The following is a 17591-nucleotide window of genomic DNA, read 5'->3' as shown; positions in this document are numbered from 1 at the left end:
AATGCCGTGCCAAATTCGGGCTGGTTCTATTGTATGTCCCAGTGTCCGGCGCAAGGTTTAATTTACCCGCACCTCATTTGCTGGGCTCCCTAGCAACCAACAGCGCGAGGAAGCTCCCTCTCCTGTCAGGAGGGACGTTTAGGAAGCCAGGCCCATGGGTCTGGGCCCACAGCCCTGGCCACCCGGGTGCCTTTGTGCGGGGGTTGTGTGGTGTGGGAAGGCCCCACCTCCAGGTGGATTCACTCCTCCCGCGCGCATTGGCCCAGCCCGCCCTCTCCCCTCACTCCTACCGTGCCAGGCTGAAGGCGTCATCGATGAGCTGGGCCCGGTTTATCACTGGGATGGCCTGATGGGACGAAGAAGAGAATTCCAGCGTGAGACGTAGCATAGACCTCCCGATATCCCTCAGGCGGGCCTCACCGGCCAGGCTTGGGCAGCAGGCTGCACTGAGGGGAGACTGGTGCGGAGAGAGGGAGGGTCGCGAAAGAGAGAGAGAGGGGAGGGAGGGAGAGGGGAGGGGAGGGAGGCGATAGGGAGGGAGGGGGGGACACGATAGGGAGGGAGGCGATAGAGAGAGAGAGGGGAGGGAGGGAGGGATGCAATAGAGAGGGGAGGGAGGGAGGTGATAGAGGGAGAGAGGGAGGGAGCGAGTGGGAGGGAGAGAGAGAGGGAGGGAGAGAGAGGGGAGAGAGGGAGAGAGAGATGGGGGGAGCGAGGGGGATTGGTGGAGGGAGGGATGGAGGGAGAGGGAGGGAGAAAGAAAGAGAGGAAGGGAGGGAGGGAGAGAGAGAGAGAGGGGAGGGAGCGACAGGAAGGGAGAGAGAGGGATGGAGGGAGTGCGTGGGAGGGAGAGGGAGGGAGGGAAAGAGAGAGGGGAGGGAGCGACAGGAAGGGAGGGAGAAGGGTGGGGGAGTGAGGGGGATTGGTGGAAGGAGGGAGAGAGGGATGGAGGGAGAGAGAGAGAGGAAAGGAGGGAGAGGCGGAGGGATGGAGGGACAGGGAGAGAGAGAGGGATGAATGGAGAGAAGGGGAGAGAGAGAGAGAGAGGGATGGAGGGAGCGATGAGGAAGGACAGAGACGGGGAGGGAAGGAGTGGGAGAAAGGATGAGAAGGAGGAAGGGAGAAAGAGTCAGAAAGGAATGGAGGGAGTGAAAGAGGTCTTTACTATAGACTGATGCTGAGAGGGAAGCGAGAGGGATAGGGGAGAGGGGGAAGTGGGAGGATGAGAGAGGGAAAGGGAGGGTGGGGGTGGGAGAGAGATAGAGGAAGAGAGGTAGGAAAAGGGAGAGAGGACCTCAGGATAGGCTGGTGCTGAGGGAGTGGGAGGGTGGGGAAGGAGGCAAAGGGAGAGAGAGCGAAGGAGTGGGAGATTAGGAAAGGGAAGAGCAGAGGGAGTGGGAAGAGGAGAGCGAGGGAGGGAGAGAGGTCAGGAGGGAAAGGGAGGGAAGAGGAAAGGGTGGGAGAGAGGGGGAAAGTGGGAAGAGGAAAGGGAGGGCGAGAGCGGGAGTGGGACGAGAAGAGAGACGGAGAGAGAGAGGGGGAGTGGGAGGGAAGAGGAGAGAGGGAGTGAGGAGGGAGGGAAGAGGAAAGTGAGGGAGATAGGTCTACAGGGCCACTGCTCTCAGTGGAGCTCCAGAGCAGAAAGGGTTGGATGGCCCAGGCCCCACACAGAGACATCTCCTCAGCCCAGCCCACCTGGAGGAAACCCCCAGAGCTGGGAGGCTGTTCCTGAGGAGGGGACAAAATACTCATCAAGAAATAGCCGGCGCTTGAAACAAAGGTCATTCAATAATCGTGGGGGTGACTTTAATCTTCATCATCATCATCATAGGCAGTCCCTCGGAATCGAGGAAGACTTGCTTACACTCTTAACATGAGTCCTTAGGTGGCTGAACAGTCCAATACGAGAGCCACAATCTCTGTCACAGGTGGGACAGACAGCGGTTGAGGGAAGGGGAGGGTGGGACTGGTTTGCCGCACGCTCCTTCTGCTGCCTGCGCTTGGTTTCTGCACGCTCTCAGGCAACGAGACTCGAGGTGCTCAGCGCCCTCCCGGATGCACTTCCTCCACTTAGGGCGGACTGGTCTTTGGGCCAGGGACTCCCAGGTGTCGGTGGGGATGTTGCACTTTATCAGGGAGGCTTTGAGGGTGTCCTTGTAACGTTTCTGCTGCCCACCTTTGGCTCGTTTGCGTGAAGGAGTTCCAAGTAGAGCGCTTGCTTTGGGAGTCTCGTGTCTGGGGGCATGTGAACAATGTGGCCCATCCAGCGGAGCTGGTCGAGTGTGGTCAGTGCTTCGATGCTGGGGATGTTGGCCTGGTCGAGGCTGCTAATGTTGGTGCGTCTGTCCTCCCAGGGGATTTGTAGGATCTTGTGGCAACATCATTGGTGGTATTTCTCCAACGACTTGAGGTGTCTACTATACATGGTCTAGACTGGACGGAAAGGTAGTTTGGAGGACGAGTTCATGGAGAGCATTCGGGACAATTTGGTGAGGCCACACCTGGAATACTGCGTACAGTTTTGGTCTCCGTATTTAAGGAAGGATATACTTGCATTGGAGGCAGTTCAGAGAAGATTGACTATGTTGATTCCGGAGATGAGGGGGTTGACTTATGAAGAAAGGTTGAGTAAGTTTGGCTTATACACATTGGAGTTCAGAAGAATGAGAGGTGATCTTATTGGAACATATAAGATAATGAGGGGGCTCGACAAGGTGGATGCAGAGAGGATGTTTCCACTCATAGGGGAAACTAAAACTGGGGGACATAGTCTCAGAATAAGGGGCCGCCCATTTAAAACTGAGATGAGGAGGAATTTCTTCTCTCAGAGGGTTGTAAATCTATGGAATTCTGTACCCCAGAGAGCTGTGGAGGCTGGGTCATAGAATATACTTAAGGTGGAGATAGACAGATTTTTGAGCGATAAGGGAGTCAAGGGTTATGGGGAGCGGGCGGGGAAGTGGAGCTGAGTCCATGATCAGATCGGCCATGATCTTATTGAATGGCGGAGCAGGCTTGAGGGGCCGAATGGCCGACTCCTGCTCCTATTTCTTATGTTCTTTCCTAGAATAATACGTCATGGAACCAACCAGGGAGCAGGCTACTTGAGATCTTGTATCGTGTAATGAGACACGTTAATTAGCAATCTCATAGTAAAGGATCCTGTGGGGCAGAGTGATCATAATATGATGGAATTTCGCATTAAGTTTGAGTGATTTGCCCAAGTCTGAAATTAGAGTCTTCGGGCCAGAAATTCCCCCCCTGCCCAAAATGGGCCGCTCCCTCCCTGTTTCAATGGTTTTTACTGCAGGTGTGGTTGAGGTCGCCTCTTGCGTGACATTCAGCTGTTTGTTGTTTTTTCCCCCTTGGATCCAGAAGTCGCTCTTAATGGGGGGACGCGGTGACTACATCCGAGAGGCGGAAGTTAGGGGGTGGTACGGAGTGACCGCCGCGATGATGTCATCACGGTGCCCCATCACCACGGCGCCCCATCACCACGGCACTCCCCTTCGCTTAGAGGGGAGAGCCACCGCGATCTTAAAACTTCGGCCCACTGGGAGGGTTTGGGCCGGGCCCAAGAGGGGGGCGCCCAGGCTGCCTATTGGCGGCCTGGCTGAATCCAGGGATGTGGGGGGGGCGGCGTAATTGACGGCCCGACCAAAAAAAAACATGGCGGCCGCGGCATTGCGCCCTCCCCGTTACCGGAAGCCGCACCTCCGCTGCAGAAGGCCACAGCCTCACCGGACCACACGGGGAAAGAACAGGTTTTGGCACCGCCGAGCGGGCCGAAGGTTTTCCGAGGGGGATGTCACTATCGGGGGCGGGGGTGGGGGGGGGAGGGCGGTTCGATCGGTGGTGCGCACGGTGATGATGTGCTTACCACGGATCAGCGGGGGAATCGGGGCACCGCTGGGAAACCTTGGGAGGGCGCTTGGGCGATCAGCGGAATGGTGGCCTCTCCACTCCGCAGCCTGGCCGTCGATTTGCAGTGGTAACAGGGAGAGGGGCAATTTCGGCCCCTTAAACTTAAATAAAACCAATTACATAGGTATGAAGGACGAGTTGGCTAAGGTAGTTGGGGCCAAATAGGTTCAAAGTGGGCAAACATCTGGCAGATGGGGTACAATGTGGGAAAATGTGAGGTTATCCACTTTGGCAGAAAAAATAGAAAAGCAAATGACAATTTAAATGGAGAAAAATTACAAAGTGCTGCAGTACAGAGAGACCTGGGGGTCCTTGTGCATGACACACAAAAGGATAGTATGCAGGTACAGCAAGTGATCAGGAAGGCCAATGGTATCTTGGCCTTTATTTCAAGGGGGATGGAGTATAAAAGCAGGGAAGTCCTGCTACAACTGTGCAGGGTATTGGTGAGGCCACACCTGGAGTGCTGCGTGCAGTTTTGGTCTTTGTATTTACGAAAGGATACATTTGCATTAGAGGCTGTTCAGAGAAGGTTCACTCGGTTGATTCCGGAGATGAGGGGGTTGACTTATAAAGATAGATTGAGTAGGTTGAGCCTCTACTCATTGGAATTCAGAAGAATGAAGTGATCTTATCGAAACATATAAGATAATGAGGGGGCTCGACAAGGTGGATGCAGAGTGGATATTTCCACTCATAGGGGAAACTAACACTAGAATAAGGGGCCACCCATTTAAAATGAAAATGAGGAGGAATTTCTTCTCTCAGAGGGTTGTAAATCTGTGGAATTCTCTGCCCCAGGGAGCTGTGGAGGTTGGGACATTGAATATATTTAAGGCGGAGATAGAAAGACTTTTAAACGATAAGGCAGTGAAGGGTTATGGGGAGCAGGCGGGGAAGTGGAGCTTAGTCCATGATCAGATCAGCCATGATCTTATTAAATGGCGGAGCAGGCTCGAGGGGCCAAATGGCCGACTCCTGCTCCTATTTCTTATGGTATGGCAGTAGATAAGCAGTGGCTAGCATTTAAAGAAATATTTCATAATTCTCAACGAAAATACACTCCATTGAGAAACAAAAACTTCACAGGAAAAGTGATCCAACTGTGACTAAAAAAGTTAAGGATGGCATTATACTGAAAGAAGAAGATTATAATGTTGTGAAGACTAGTAGTAAACCTGAGGATTGGGAGAGTTTCAGAAACCAGCAAAAGATGACCAAAAAATTGATACAAAAAGGAAAAAATATGAGAGAAAAATATAAAAAAACAGATTGTATGTAAAAAGGAAGAGAGCATCAACAGTAAACATTGGTCCCTTAGAGGCTGAGACAGGAGAAATTATTATGGGAAATTAGTGAATGGCAGAAACGTTAAACAAATAGTTTGTATCTGTCTTCACAATAGAAGATGCAAAAAGCATACCTAAAATGGTGGGGAACCAAGGGTCTAATGAGGGTGAGGAACTTAATGTAATTAATATAAGCAGAGAAAAAGTACTAGGGAAACTAATGGGACTAAAAGCCGACAAATGCCCTGGACCTAGTGGCCTACATCCTAGGGTTCTAAGAGATAGTGGATGCATTGGATTTGATCTTTCAAAATTCCCTAGATTCGAGAACGGTCCCAGTGGATTGGAAGGTCGCAAATGTAACACTGCTTTTCAAGAAAGGAGGGAGAGAGAAAACAGGAAACTACCTGGAACAATTAGCCTGACATCAGTCGTCGGGAAAATGCTGGAATCCGTTGTTAAGGAAGTGCATTTAGAAAATCATAACATGATTAGGCAGAGTCAACATGGTTTTATGAAAAGGAAATCGTGTTTGACAAATTTATTAGGGCTATTTGAGGATGCAACCAACAGGGTAGATAAAGGGAAAGCAGTGGATGTGTCATGTATGTAACCACAATATAACACCACTGTATTACTGTGTACACTCAACCTAGATGCACACCTTGACCACAAGGGGTGAACTTGTGGGAGACACTCCTTACCTGATCACACAGGTATATAGAGGGAGGTCCCACGCAGGGTCATCGCTTTTGGAGTCCTGTGAATAAAGAGTTAAGGTCACAGAGTGACCTTGTCCCCAGAATGTGCCTCGTGTGGTTTCATACTGTGGAGTAAGGACCTTACATTGGCGACGAGAAACGGGAATTCACGACCCACAAGAATGGCCACCGGTAGCACAGAGGAACGGAACTGTGTTGGGGAAGACTGGGACGATTTTGTCGAGAGGCTTCAGCAAAGCTTCGTTACTAAAGAATGTCTGGGGGATGCAGCGGCCGACAAGCGAAGGGCTCATCTTTTGACCAGCTGCAGACCAAAGACTTACGCGCTCATGAAGGACTTACTGGCACCCGAAAAGCCGGCGGACAAAACCTTTGAAGAACTTAGCAAATTGATCGGAGAGCACCTCAAACCAGTGAGCAGCGTACATATGGCCCGACACAGATTCTACACCCACCGACGTCGGGAAGGACAGAGCATACCGGACTTGTGGTGGACCTCTGGCGTTTGGCCAGCCTCTGTAAGTTCACAGACGCCTGCAGGGGGGAGATGCTAAGGAACTTCTTTATCGAGGGCATCGGTCACGCGGGAATTTTCCGCAAATTAATTGAGACCAAGGATTTGACCTTGGAAGCGGCAGCGTTGATGGCTCAAACTTTCATGGCGTGGGAGGAAGAGACGAAAATAATATACGCGGCAATTCTGCCTCTAACGCGGCGATAGATCAGGGAGTCAACATCATCAATGCAACTCAGAGTCCTGCAGGCAGGCAGGGGCAGTCCGACACTCCCCAGGCAGCAATAGACCCCAGAGTAGGACTTCAACAGAGACAATGGCAGGCTGAACGGACATTCACGCCATCACAGTGGACAATGTGGCCCGGGATGGGGCCATTGACACCCACCAATAGGGTACTTAAGAGCAGTCAAAGGGACAGTCAGCACGGAATGCCTGGCCATAGTCCCTATGTTCCCAACAATGGAAATTTTAACTCATGCTGGAGGTGTGGGGAAACACTCAGCTAGATCTTGCAGATTTCAACAGTTTGTTTGCAGGAACTGCAATCTCAGTGGCCACTTAGCTCGAAAGTGCAGGAAGTCTGCAACCAGACTAATATATGAGGCGGATGAACCAGAAGAGGGTTCTTTGAGGCAGGATGACTTTTGGGGCAAATCGATGGACGCCGAGGTTCAGCGGGTCCATGTGGCGAATATTCACAGTTCATACACCAAAACGGCACCAATGATGATGAGGGTTTTAGTAAACGGTATCCCAGTACGCATGGAGCTGGACACTGGAGCCAGCCAGTCACTCATGGGCGTTCAGCAATTTGAGAAGCTATGGCCACTTAAAGCCAATAGACCCAAATTAGCACGTATTGAGACACAATTACGGACTTACACTAAAGAAATCATTCCGGCGCTAGGCAGTGCAATGTTGGCTGTCACACACAATGGGTTAGTGAATCGGCTGCCGCTCTGGATTGACCCGGGCAATGGTCCCGCACTGTTGGGGAGGAGCCGGTTAGCCGAGATGAACTGGAAATGGGGGGATGTTCACGCAATGTCATCTGTGGAGCGAAGTTCGTGCTCACAAGTCTGACAACAATTCGATTCACTATTCCAACCTGGCGTCAGGACTTTCAAAGGCACTAAAGTAGTGATACACATCACCCCGGACGCCAGGCCAGTGCACCACAAAGCCAGAGCGGTGCCGTATGTGATGCGGGATAAGATCCAGAGCGAATTAGACCGGCTGTTGAGAGAGGACATCATCTCGCCTGTTGAATTCAGTGACTGGGCGAGCCCCATCGTTCTTGTCCTAAAAGCAGGTGGCTCTGTCAGGATCTGTGGCGACTACAAGGCCACCATCAATCGGGTGTCCCTACAAGATCAATACCCCCTCCCGAGAGCAGAGAACCTCTTCGCCACGCTGGCAGGCGGCAAGCTGTTCACTAAGTTGGATCTTACTTCAGCTTATATGACCCAGGAACTGGCCAACGAATCTAAACTACTGACCACCATCACCACGCACAAGGGACTGTTCGTTTATAACAGGTGCAAGTTTGGCATTCGATCAGCGGCCGCGATTTTTCAACGAAACATGGAAAGCCTGCTCAAATCCTTACCTGGAACAATCGTATTCCAGGACGACATCCTCATCACGGGTCGAGACACCGAGGAACACCTCCACAACCTGGAGGAGGTGCTACGCCGACTGGACCGGGTAGGCCTGCGACTCAAGAAGTCTAAATGTGTGTTTTTAGCTCCTGAGGTTGAGTTTCTGGGCAGGAGGGTTGTTGCAGATGGGATTCGGCTCACCGAATCCAAAACAGAGGCGATTCGACGAGCACCCAGGCCCTGCAACACATCGGAATTGCGTTCATTCCTGGGACTTTTGAACTATTTCGGGAACTTTCTGCCGAACTTGAGCACGTTGTTGGAGCCGCTACACGTGCTCCTGCGTAAGGGTTGCGATTGGTTTTGGGGGGACTGTCAGGAATGGGCTTTTGATCGGGCGCGAAACCTACTTTGTTCAAACAATTTGTTGGCTCTGTACGACCCCTGTAAAAAATTGGTTCTGACATGTGATGCATCGTCCTATGGGGTTGGGTGCATGTTGCAGCAGGGCAATGCTGAGGGTCAACTACAACCTGTGGCTTATGCCTCCAGGTCGCTCTCTCAAGCAGAACGGGGATATGGGATGATCGAGAAGGAAGCGCTTGCATGTGTCTATGGTGTAAAAAAAATGCATCAGTACCTCTTTGGTAGGAAGTTTGCATTAGAGATGGACCACAAGCCATTAACATCCTTGTTGTCAGACAGCAAGGCTATCACTGCCAACGCATCAGCCCGCATACAGCGATGGGCTCTCACGCTGGCTGCTTATCACTACTCCATCCGGCACCGGCCCGGCACTGAAAATTGCGCTGACGCGCTCAACAGGCTTCCACTGGCCTCCACTGAGGGGGCAGCGGAGCAAAGCGCTGAGATGGTCATGGCTGTCGATGCCTTTGACAGCGCAGGCTCCCCCATCACAGCCCACCAGATCAAAATCTGGACAAACAGAGATCCCCTCCTATCCCTGATTAAGAAATGTGTTCTGACTGGGGATTGGGCGCCTGCACACAGAGCATGCCCTGAGGCGGTCAGACCGTTCCACAGACAGATGGATGAGCTCTCCATCCAAGCCGACTGCCTACTATGGGGCAGCCGGGTAGTTATGCCCCAGGAGGGCAGGGAGGCATTCATCAGGGAACTCCACAGCGAGCACCCAGGCATTGTGCTGATGAAGGCCATTGCCCGGTCACACGTTTGGTGGCCTGGAATTGATTCAGACCTGGAACACTGTGTTCGCAGGTGCACGACGTGTGCCCAGCTGGGTAATGCCCCCAGGGAGGCCCCGCTCAGCCCGTGGCCCTGGCCCACCAGGCCATGGTCACGCATTCATGTTGACTACGCGGGCCCGTTCATGGGTAAGATGTTCCTTATCGTGGTAGATGCGTACTCGAAATGGATCGAGTGCATCATTCTGAATTCATGCACATCATCCATCACTGTGGAAAGCCTACGTGCGATCTTTGCAACCCATGGCTTGCCGGACATCCTGGTTAGTGATAATGGCCCATGTTTCACAAGCTATGAATTCTGAGAGTTTATGTCGGACAATGGCATCAACCACGTCAGGACTGCGCCGTTCAAGCCGGCCTCCAATGGCCAGGCGGAATGTGTGGTCCAAATCATTAAGCAAGGTATGCTCAGGATTCAAGGACCCTCCCTACAATGCCGCCTATCGCGTCTCCTGCTGGCCTATAGGTCCCGACCGCACTCGCTCACGGGGGTCCCGCCCGCAGAGCAACTAATGAAACGGACACTCAAAACTCGGTTGTCCCTCATTCACCCAGTCCTGACCGACATAGTTGAGAGCAAGCGCAAGTCACAAAACGAGTACCATGAACGTAATTTGAGGGGGAGATGTATAGAAATAAATGATCCTGTATTCGTCCTCAATCACGCCATGGCGTCCAAATGGCTTGAGGGCACTGTAATTGACAAAGAGGGAAATAGGGTCATTGTGGTAAAACTCAACAATGGTCAGATATGCCGTAAGGATCTGGACCAAGTTAAAAAAAGGTTCAGCATCGACCTGGAGGAACCTGAAGAAGACCATGAAATGGAGCTTATAACACCGCCAGTGAACGGGCAACAAGAGCAATCAGAAGAATGCACAGTCCCTGCAGTCAGCCCGGACAGGCCGGAATCACCACGGGTGACAGACACTCACGTCAGTGTCCAACAACCAGAGCCCCAACTGCGGCGCTCCACGAGGGAGCGTAGACCACCTGAAAGACTAAACCTATGATCCCAATAAGACTTTGAGGGGGGGGAGGTGATGTCTGTGGTGTTACTGTGTGTATCTCGTAACACCACTGTATTACTGTATACACTCAACCTAGATGCACACCTTGACCACAAGGGGTGAACTTCTGGGAGACACTCCTTACCTGATCACACAGGTATAAAGAGGGAGGTCCCATGCAGGGTCATCGTTTTTGGAGTCCTGTGAATAAAGAGTTAAAGTCACAGAGTGACCTTGTCCCCAGAATGTGCCTCGTGTGGTTTCATACTGTAGAGTACGGACCTTACAGGATGTAGTATATTTGGATTTCCAAAGGGCATTCGATAAGGTGCCATATAAAAAGTTATTACACAAGATAAGGGCTCATGGGATTGGGGATAATGTATTAGCATGGATAGAGCATTGGGTAGCGGACAGAAAACAGAGAGTAGGTTAAACGGATCTTTTTCAGGTTGGCAGGCTGTAACTAGTGGGGTGCCGCAGGGATCAGTGCTGGGGCCCCAGCTATTTACAATCTATATTAATGAGCTAGATGAAGGGACCGAGTGTAATGTATCCAAGTTTGCTGACGATACAAAGCTAGGTGGGACAGTAAGCTGTGAGAACACAGAGCGTCTGCCCAGGGATATAGGTAGACTACGTGCGTGGGCAGTAAGGTGGCGGAAGGATTATAATGTGGGGAAATCTGAGGTTATTCACTTTGATAGCAAGAATAGAAAAACAGAATACTTTTTAAATGGTGAGAAACTTTTAAATGTTGGTGTTCAGAGAGATTTGGGTGTCCTTGTGCAAGAAACACAGAAAGCGAGCATGCAGGTACAGCAAGCTATAAGGGGGTTGGAGTATAAGAGTAAGGAAGTCTTGCTACAATTGTACAGGGCCTTGGTGAGACCACACCTGGAGTACTGTGCACAGTTTTGGTCTCCTTATCGAAGGAAGGATATACTTGTAATGGAGACGGTACAACAAATGTTCACTAGATTGATTCCTGGGATGAGAGGGATGTCTTATGAAGAGAGAATGAGTAGAATGGGCCTATACTCTGGAGTTTAGAAGAATGAGAAGTGACTGCATTGATGCTGAGGGTAGATGCAGGGAGGATGTTTCCCCCGGGCTGGGGAGTCTAGAACCAGGGGTCACAGTCTCAGGATAAGGGGTCGGCCATTTAGGACTGAGATGAGGAGGAATTTCTTCACTCAGGGTGGTGAATCTTTGGAATTCTGTGCCCCAGAGGACTGTGGAGGCTCAGCCGTTGAGTATATTCAAGGCTGAGATCGATAGATTTTTGGCCTCTGGGGGAATCGAGGGATATGGGGATCAGGCGGGAAAGTGGAGTTGAGGTAGATCAGCCATGATCTCATTGAATGGCGGAGCAGGCTCGAGGGGCCAAATGCCGACACCTGCTCCTATTTCTTATGTTCTTAAGGTGAGGTATTGGAAGGCGATTGATTCCCTGTGGAACCTTCCCCCAGAAAACATCAGCACTACCCAGAATAGAGGGGTGAGGGAGAAAATAAATCACATACCTGACTACGTTCCCTCTGGCCCCCGCAACCCCCCAACCCCTGACCCCTGACACTCCAGACCCACACAGCCCTCCAATCCCTGAACCCTGAACCCAACCCTCCAGACTCGCAGCACCCTCCAACCCCTGACCCTCAGACCCCTGTAACCCTCCTGACCCCCGTAACCCTCCAACCCTGACCCCGACCCCTGACCCTCCAGACACACACAACCCTCCAACCTCAGAACCCGACCCCGAACCTCCAGACTTACACAATCCTCTGACCCCCCCGATCCTCCAGACCCACACAACCCTCGAACCTCTGACACCCCCGATCCTCCAGACCCACACAACCTTCGAACCTCTGACCCACCCGATCCTCCAGACCCACACAACCCTCGAACCTCTGACCCCCCCCGATCCTCCAGACCCATACAACCCTCTAACCTCTGACGCCCCCCCGACCCCGAGGTCGATCACCCACTTACATCTCGGTTCTTCATCAGCAAGATTAGCAGTTTGTCCCAGTTCTCGTCATCGTAATTAACCCTGAAAATGCCGACGGCATTAACGTTTGCTAAAATCCAGGTCTGATCGTTCACCTCCATCTCGCCTACGATCACCTCTGGGAAAATGTCAAATAGTGGGGTCAGCAAAGAGGACCACAGGGTCTGTCCCGCTACACCGTCCCATCAAACACTCCCAGGGCAGGTACAGCACGAGCTTAGATACAGAGTAAAGCTCCCTCTACACTGTCCCATCAAACACTCCCAGGGCAGGTACAGCACGGGGTTAGATACAGAGTAAAGCTCCCTCTACACTGTCCCATCAAACACTCCCAGGGCAGATACAACACGGGGTTAGATACAGAGTAAAGCTCCCTCTACACTTGTCCCATCAAACACTCCCAGGGCAGGTCCAACACGGGGTTAGATACAGAGTAAAGCTCCCTCTACACTGTCCCATCAAACACTCCCAGGGCAGGTACAGGGGGTTAGATACAGAGTAAAGCTCCCTCTACATTGTCCCATCAAACACTCCCAGGGCAGGTACAGCACGGGGTTAGAGACAGAGTAAAGCTCCCTCTACACTGTCCCATCAAACACTCCCAGGGCAGGTACAGCACGGGGTTAGATACAGAATAAAGCTCCCTCTGCACTGTCCCCATCAAACACTCCCAGGGCAGGTACAGCACGGGGTTGATACAGAGTAAAGATCCCTCTACACTGTCCCATCAAACACTCCCAGGGCAGGTACAGCACGGGGTTAGATACAGAGTAAAGATCCCTCTACACTGTCCCATCAAACACTCCCAGGGGAGGTACAGCATGGGGTTAGATACAGAGTAAAGCTCCCTCTACACTGTCCCATCAAACACTCCAAGGGCAGGTACAACACGGGGTTAGATACAGAGTAAAGCTCCCTCTACACTGTCCCATCAAACACTCCCAGGGCAGGTACAGGGGGTTAGATACAGAGTAAAGCTCCCTCTACACTGTCCCATTAAACACTCCCAGGGCAGGTACAGCACGGGGTTAGATACAGAGTAAAGCTCCCTCTACACTGTCCCATCAAACACTCCCAGGGCAGGTACAACACGGGGTTAGATACAGAGTAAAGCTCCCTCTACACTGTCCAATCAAACATTCCCAGGGCAGGTACAGCACGGGGTTAGATACAGAGTAAAGCTCCCTCTACACTGTCCCATCAAACACTCCCAGGGCAGATATAGCACGGGGTTAGATACAGAGTAAAGCTCCCTCGACACTGTCCCATCAAACACTCCCAGGGCAGGTACAGCACGGGGTTAGATACAGAGTAAAGCTCCCTCTACACTGTCCCATCACACATTCCCAGGGCAGGTGCAGCACGGATTAGATACAGAGTAAAGCTCCCTCTACACTGTCCCATCAAACACTCCCAGGGCAGATACAGCACGGGGTTAGATACAGAGTAAAGCTCCCTCTACACTGTCCCACTTTTGCCAGGCAGGAACTGGGGGAGGCTCTGATTCACATATCCAGGAGCAGTTGAAAGTAGTTCTGGCAGCAAAATAATTCTTTCGCAATCCGTGCAAACACCGTGGGAGAAAGAAGGCTTGCGTACCCTTGGTTTTATTGATCCAGAATGTCTTCTGAATACTGTTGTTCTTCTGCCAGGTTACAGGAATGTACCATTTATACCTGAGGAATGAGACATGTACTCAGAGTCAGTACACTTGACCAGGCCATAACAACAACCACTTGTATTTATATAGTGCCTTTAACGTAGTAAAATATCCCAAGGCGCTTCACAGCAGTGTTATAAGGCAAAACAGATTAACTTGACACCGAGCCACATAAGAAGAAATGACGGCAGATGACAAAAAGATTGATCAAAGAGGTAGATTTTAAGAAGCGTTTTAAAGGAGGAAAGAGAGGGAGAGAGGCGGAGAGGTTTAGGGAGGGAGTTCCAGAGCTTGGGGCCCAGACAGCTGAAGGCACGGCCACCGATGGTGGAACGATTATAATCAGGGATGGTCAGGAGGGTAGAATTAGAGGAGCGCAGACATCTCGGGGCGGTTGTGGGGCTGGAGGAGATTACAGAGATAGGGAGGGGTGTAGGGGCTGGAGGAGGTTACAGAGATAGGGAGGCAGCGAGGGCCATGGAGGGATTTGTAAACAAGGATGAGAATTTTGAAATCGAGGTGTTGCTTAACCGGGAGCCAATGTAGGTCGGTGAGCACAGGGGGTGATGGGTGAGCGGGACTCGGTGCAAGTTAGGACACGGGGCAGCGAGCACAGCGGGTGATGGGTGAGCGGGACTCGGTGCAAGTTAGGACACGGGGGGCAGCGAGCACAGGGGGTGATGGGTGAGCGGGACTCGGTGCGAGTTAGGACACGGGGCAGCGAGCACAGGGGGTGATGGGTGAGCGGGACTCGGTGCGAGTTAGGACACGGGGCAGCCGAGTTTTGGATCACCTCTAGTTTACGTCGGGTAGAATGTGAGAGGCGAGCCAGGAGTGCGTTGGAATAGTCAAGTCTGGAGGTAACAAAGGCACGGATGAGGGATTCAGCAGCAGATGAGCTGAAGCAGGGGACGGAGACGGGCGATGTTACAGAAGTTTCATATTTTCAAACAGCTCCTCCCTCTCGACAAAGCCCAGACCCATCCAACACCCTAATCCTGCTCACACATCGGGGCAGCAGCTGCCAACCCTTTCTCCTGCCCTTCCCCAAGAAATCATGCATTGGAAGAAATAACCTGAGACCAAAAATCCTCTTCAGACTGATGTTAGAATTGAAGGATTCATTCCAAGGAACAACAGCTAAAGCAACTTGAACACCGTGGACATAAATAACTGATGACAGGCAGTTCCGACAGTGCGGCGCTCCCTCAGTACTGCCCCTCCGACAGTGCGGCGCTCCCTCAGTACTGCCCCTCCGACAGTGTGGCGCTCCTCAGTACTGCCCCTCCGACAGTGCGGCGCTCCCTCAGTACTGCCCCTCCGACAGTGCGGCGCTCCCTCAGTATTGCCCCTCCGACAGTGCGGCGCTCCCTCAGTATTGCCCCTCCAACAGTGCGGCGCTCCCTCAGTACTGCCCCTCCGACAGTGCGGCGCTCCCTCAGTGCTGCCCCTCCGACAGTGCGGCGCTCCCTCAGTACTGTCCCTCCGACACTCCGTCAGTACTGCCCCTCCGACAGCGCACCCTCAGTACTGCCCCTCCGACAGTGTGGCGCTCCCTCAGTACTGCCCCTCCGACAGCGCACCCTCAGTACTGCCCCTCCGACAGTGTGGCGCTCCCTCAGTACTGTCCCTCCGACAGTCCGGCGCTCCCTCAGTACTGCCCCTCCGACAGCGCAGTACGGCGCTCCCTCAGTACTGGCCCTCCGACAGTGCGGCGCTCCCTCAGTACTGCCCCTCCGACAGCGCAGTACGGCGCTCCCTCAGTACTGGCCCTCCGACAGTGCGGCGCTCCCTCAGTACTGTCCCTCTGACAGTGCGGCACTCCCTCAGTACTGCTCCTCCGACAGCGAGTGCGGCGCTCCCTCAGTACTGCTCCTCCGACAGCGAGTGGGGCGCTCCCTCAGTACTGCCCCTCCGACAGTGCGGCACTCCCTCAGTACCGCCCCTCCGACAGTGCGGCACTCCCTCAGTACTGCTCCTCCGACAGTGCGGCGCTCCCTCAGTACTGCCCCTCCGACAGTGCGGCACTCCCTGAGTACCACCCCTCCGACAGTGCGGCTCTCCCTCAGTACCGCCCCTCCGACAGTGCGGCGCTCCCTCAGTACTGCTCCTCCGACAGTGCGGCACTCCCTCAGTACTGCCCCTCCGACAGTGCGGCACTCCCTCAGTACTGCTCCTCCGACAGTGCGGCACTCCCTCAGTACTGCCCCTCCGACAGTGCGGCACTCCCTCAGTACTGCCCCTCCGACAGTGCGGCGCTCCCTCAGTACTGCCCCTCCGACAGTGCGGCACTCCCTCAGTACTGCTCCTCCGACAGTGCGGCACTCCCTCAGTACTGCCCCTCCGACAGTGCGGCACTCCCTCAGTACTGCCCCTCCGACAGTGCGGCGCTCCCTCAGTACTGCCCCTCCGACAGTGCGGCACTCCCTCAGTACTGCTCCTCCGACAGAGTGCGGCGCTCCCTCAGCACTGGCGCTGGGAGTGTCGGTTTGGATTGTGTGCTGGAGTCTCTGGGGTGGGACTCGAACCCACAAATTCTGTCTCAGGGGCGAGAGAGAGAGAGAGAGAGAGTGCTGCCCACTGAGCCACGGCTGACGTGTTCAAACTGCAAGTATCTTCTGTCCTTGTTCTTTCCCACAGGCCGCCTTCCGACCTGGTGTGTGTGGGTTTGGTCGTGGACTGAATGTTGTCCTTACCCAATAGGCCAACGGCGGGGATGTAGTGCGGCAGATTCTCCAATATCTTTGAGCGAGTTTGCTGGTCTGAATCATGTCTGAGCAAAACACAGCAAAACCCCCTGGTGATTTTTATTGCAAACGATCGCTGTAATGTAATACAGGTGCAGCGTCGAGAATCCGGAATGCGGAATGTTCCAGAATCCGGACTCCGGACTCCAGACCGATCGATGGCAGGGGATGGAGTATAAAAGCAGGGTAGTCTTGCTACAGTTATACAGGGTATTGGTGAGGCCACACCTGGAGCACTGCAGTTTTGGTCTCCATATTTACGAAAGGATATACATGCTTTAGAGGCAGTTCAGAGAAGGTTCACTCGGTTGATTCCGGGGATGAGGGTGTTGACTTATGAGGAAAGGTTGAGGAGGTTGGGCCTCTACTCATTAAGGTGATCTTATGGAAAGGTATAAGATTATGAGGTATAAGACAAGGTGGATGCAGAGAGGATGTTTCCACTGATGGGGGAGACTAGAACTAGGGGGCATGGTCTTAGAATAAGGGGCCGCCCATTTAAAACTGAGATGAGGAGGAATTTCTTCTCTCAGAGGGTTGTAAATCTGTGGAATTCACTGCCTCAGAGAGCTGTGGAAGCTGGGACATTGAATAAATTTGATGCAGAAATAGACAGTTTTTTAACCGATAAGGGGTTATGGGGAGCGGGCAGGGAAGTGGAGCTGAGTGCACATATCGCACAGTGTGGGCTGGGCCCGTGCTGCCCCTGGGCCCTTGGCTCTTCTGGGCCCCTCATTTGCCACATCTCCGCCCCGATCTCTCGCCGCTCCTCCGCCGCGATCTCTCGCCGCTCCTCCGCCCCGATCTCTCGCCGCTCCTCCGCCCCGATCCCTCGCCGCTCCTCCGCCCCGATCTCTCGCCGCTCCTCCGCCCCGATCTCT

At 53.0% G+C, this 17591-nt stretch overlaps 1 protein-coding gene across 1 annotated transcript in view; it reads right to left on the bottom strand.

Annotated features, from left to right (window-relative positions):
• Positions 1–290: 290 nt before the first annotated feature.
• The window catches only part of LOC139251816 (aminopeptidase Ey-like), a gene marked incomplete at its 3' end in the record, with an annotated part of 66721 nt that continues 49420 nt past the window's right edge, over positions 291–17591 (bottom strand). Inside the window, exons 13-15 of the mRNA XM_070873308.1 lie at positions 13903–13979; positions 12285–12421; positions 291–346 (exon numbers count right to left, since the gene is read on the bottom strand). Coding sequence (XP_070729409.1) covers positions 291–346; positions 12285–12421; positions 13903–13979 — 270 coding nt within the window. The remainder of the gene's footprint in view (positions 347–12284; positions 12422–13902; positions 13980–17591) is intronic.

The sequence above is a fragment of the Pristiophorus japonicus genome, unplaced genomic scaffold, assembly GCF_044704955.1.
Source record: "Pristiophorus japonicus isolate sPriJap1 unplaced genomic scaffold, sPriJap1.hap1 HAP1_SCAFFOLD_445, whole genome shotgun sequence".
NCBI classification, from domain to species: Eukaryota; Metazoa; Chordata; class Chondrichthyes; family Pristiophoridae; genus Pristiophorus; species Pristiophorus japonicus.
Note: the sequence above shows the minus strand (reverse complement) of the source record. Positions and strands in the feature narration are given on the sequence as shown.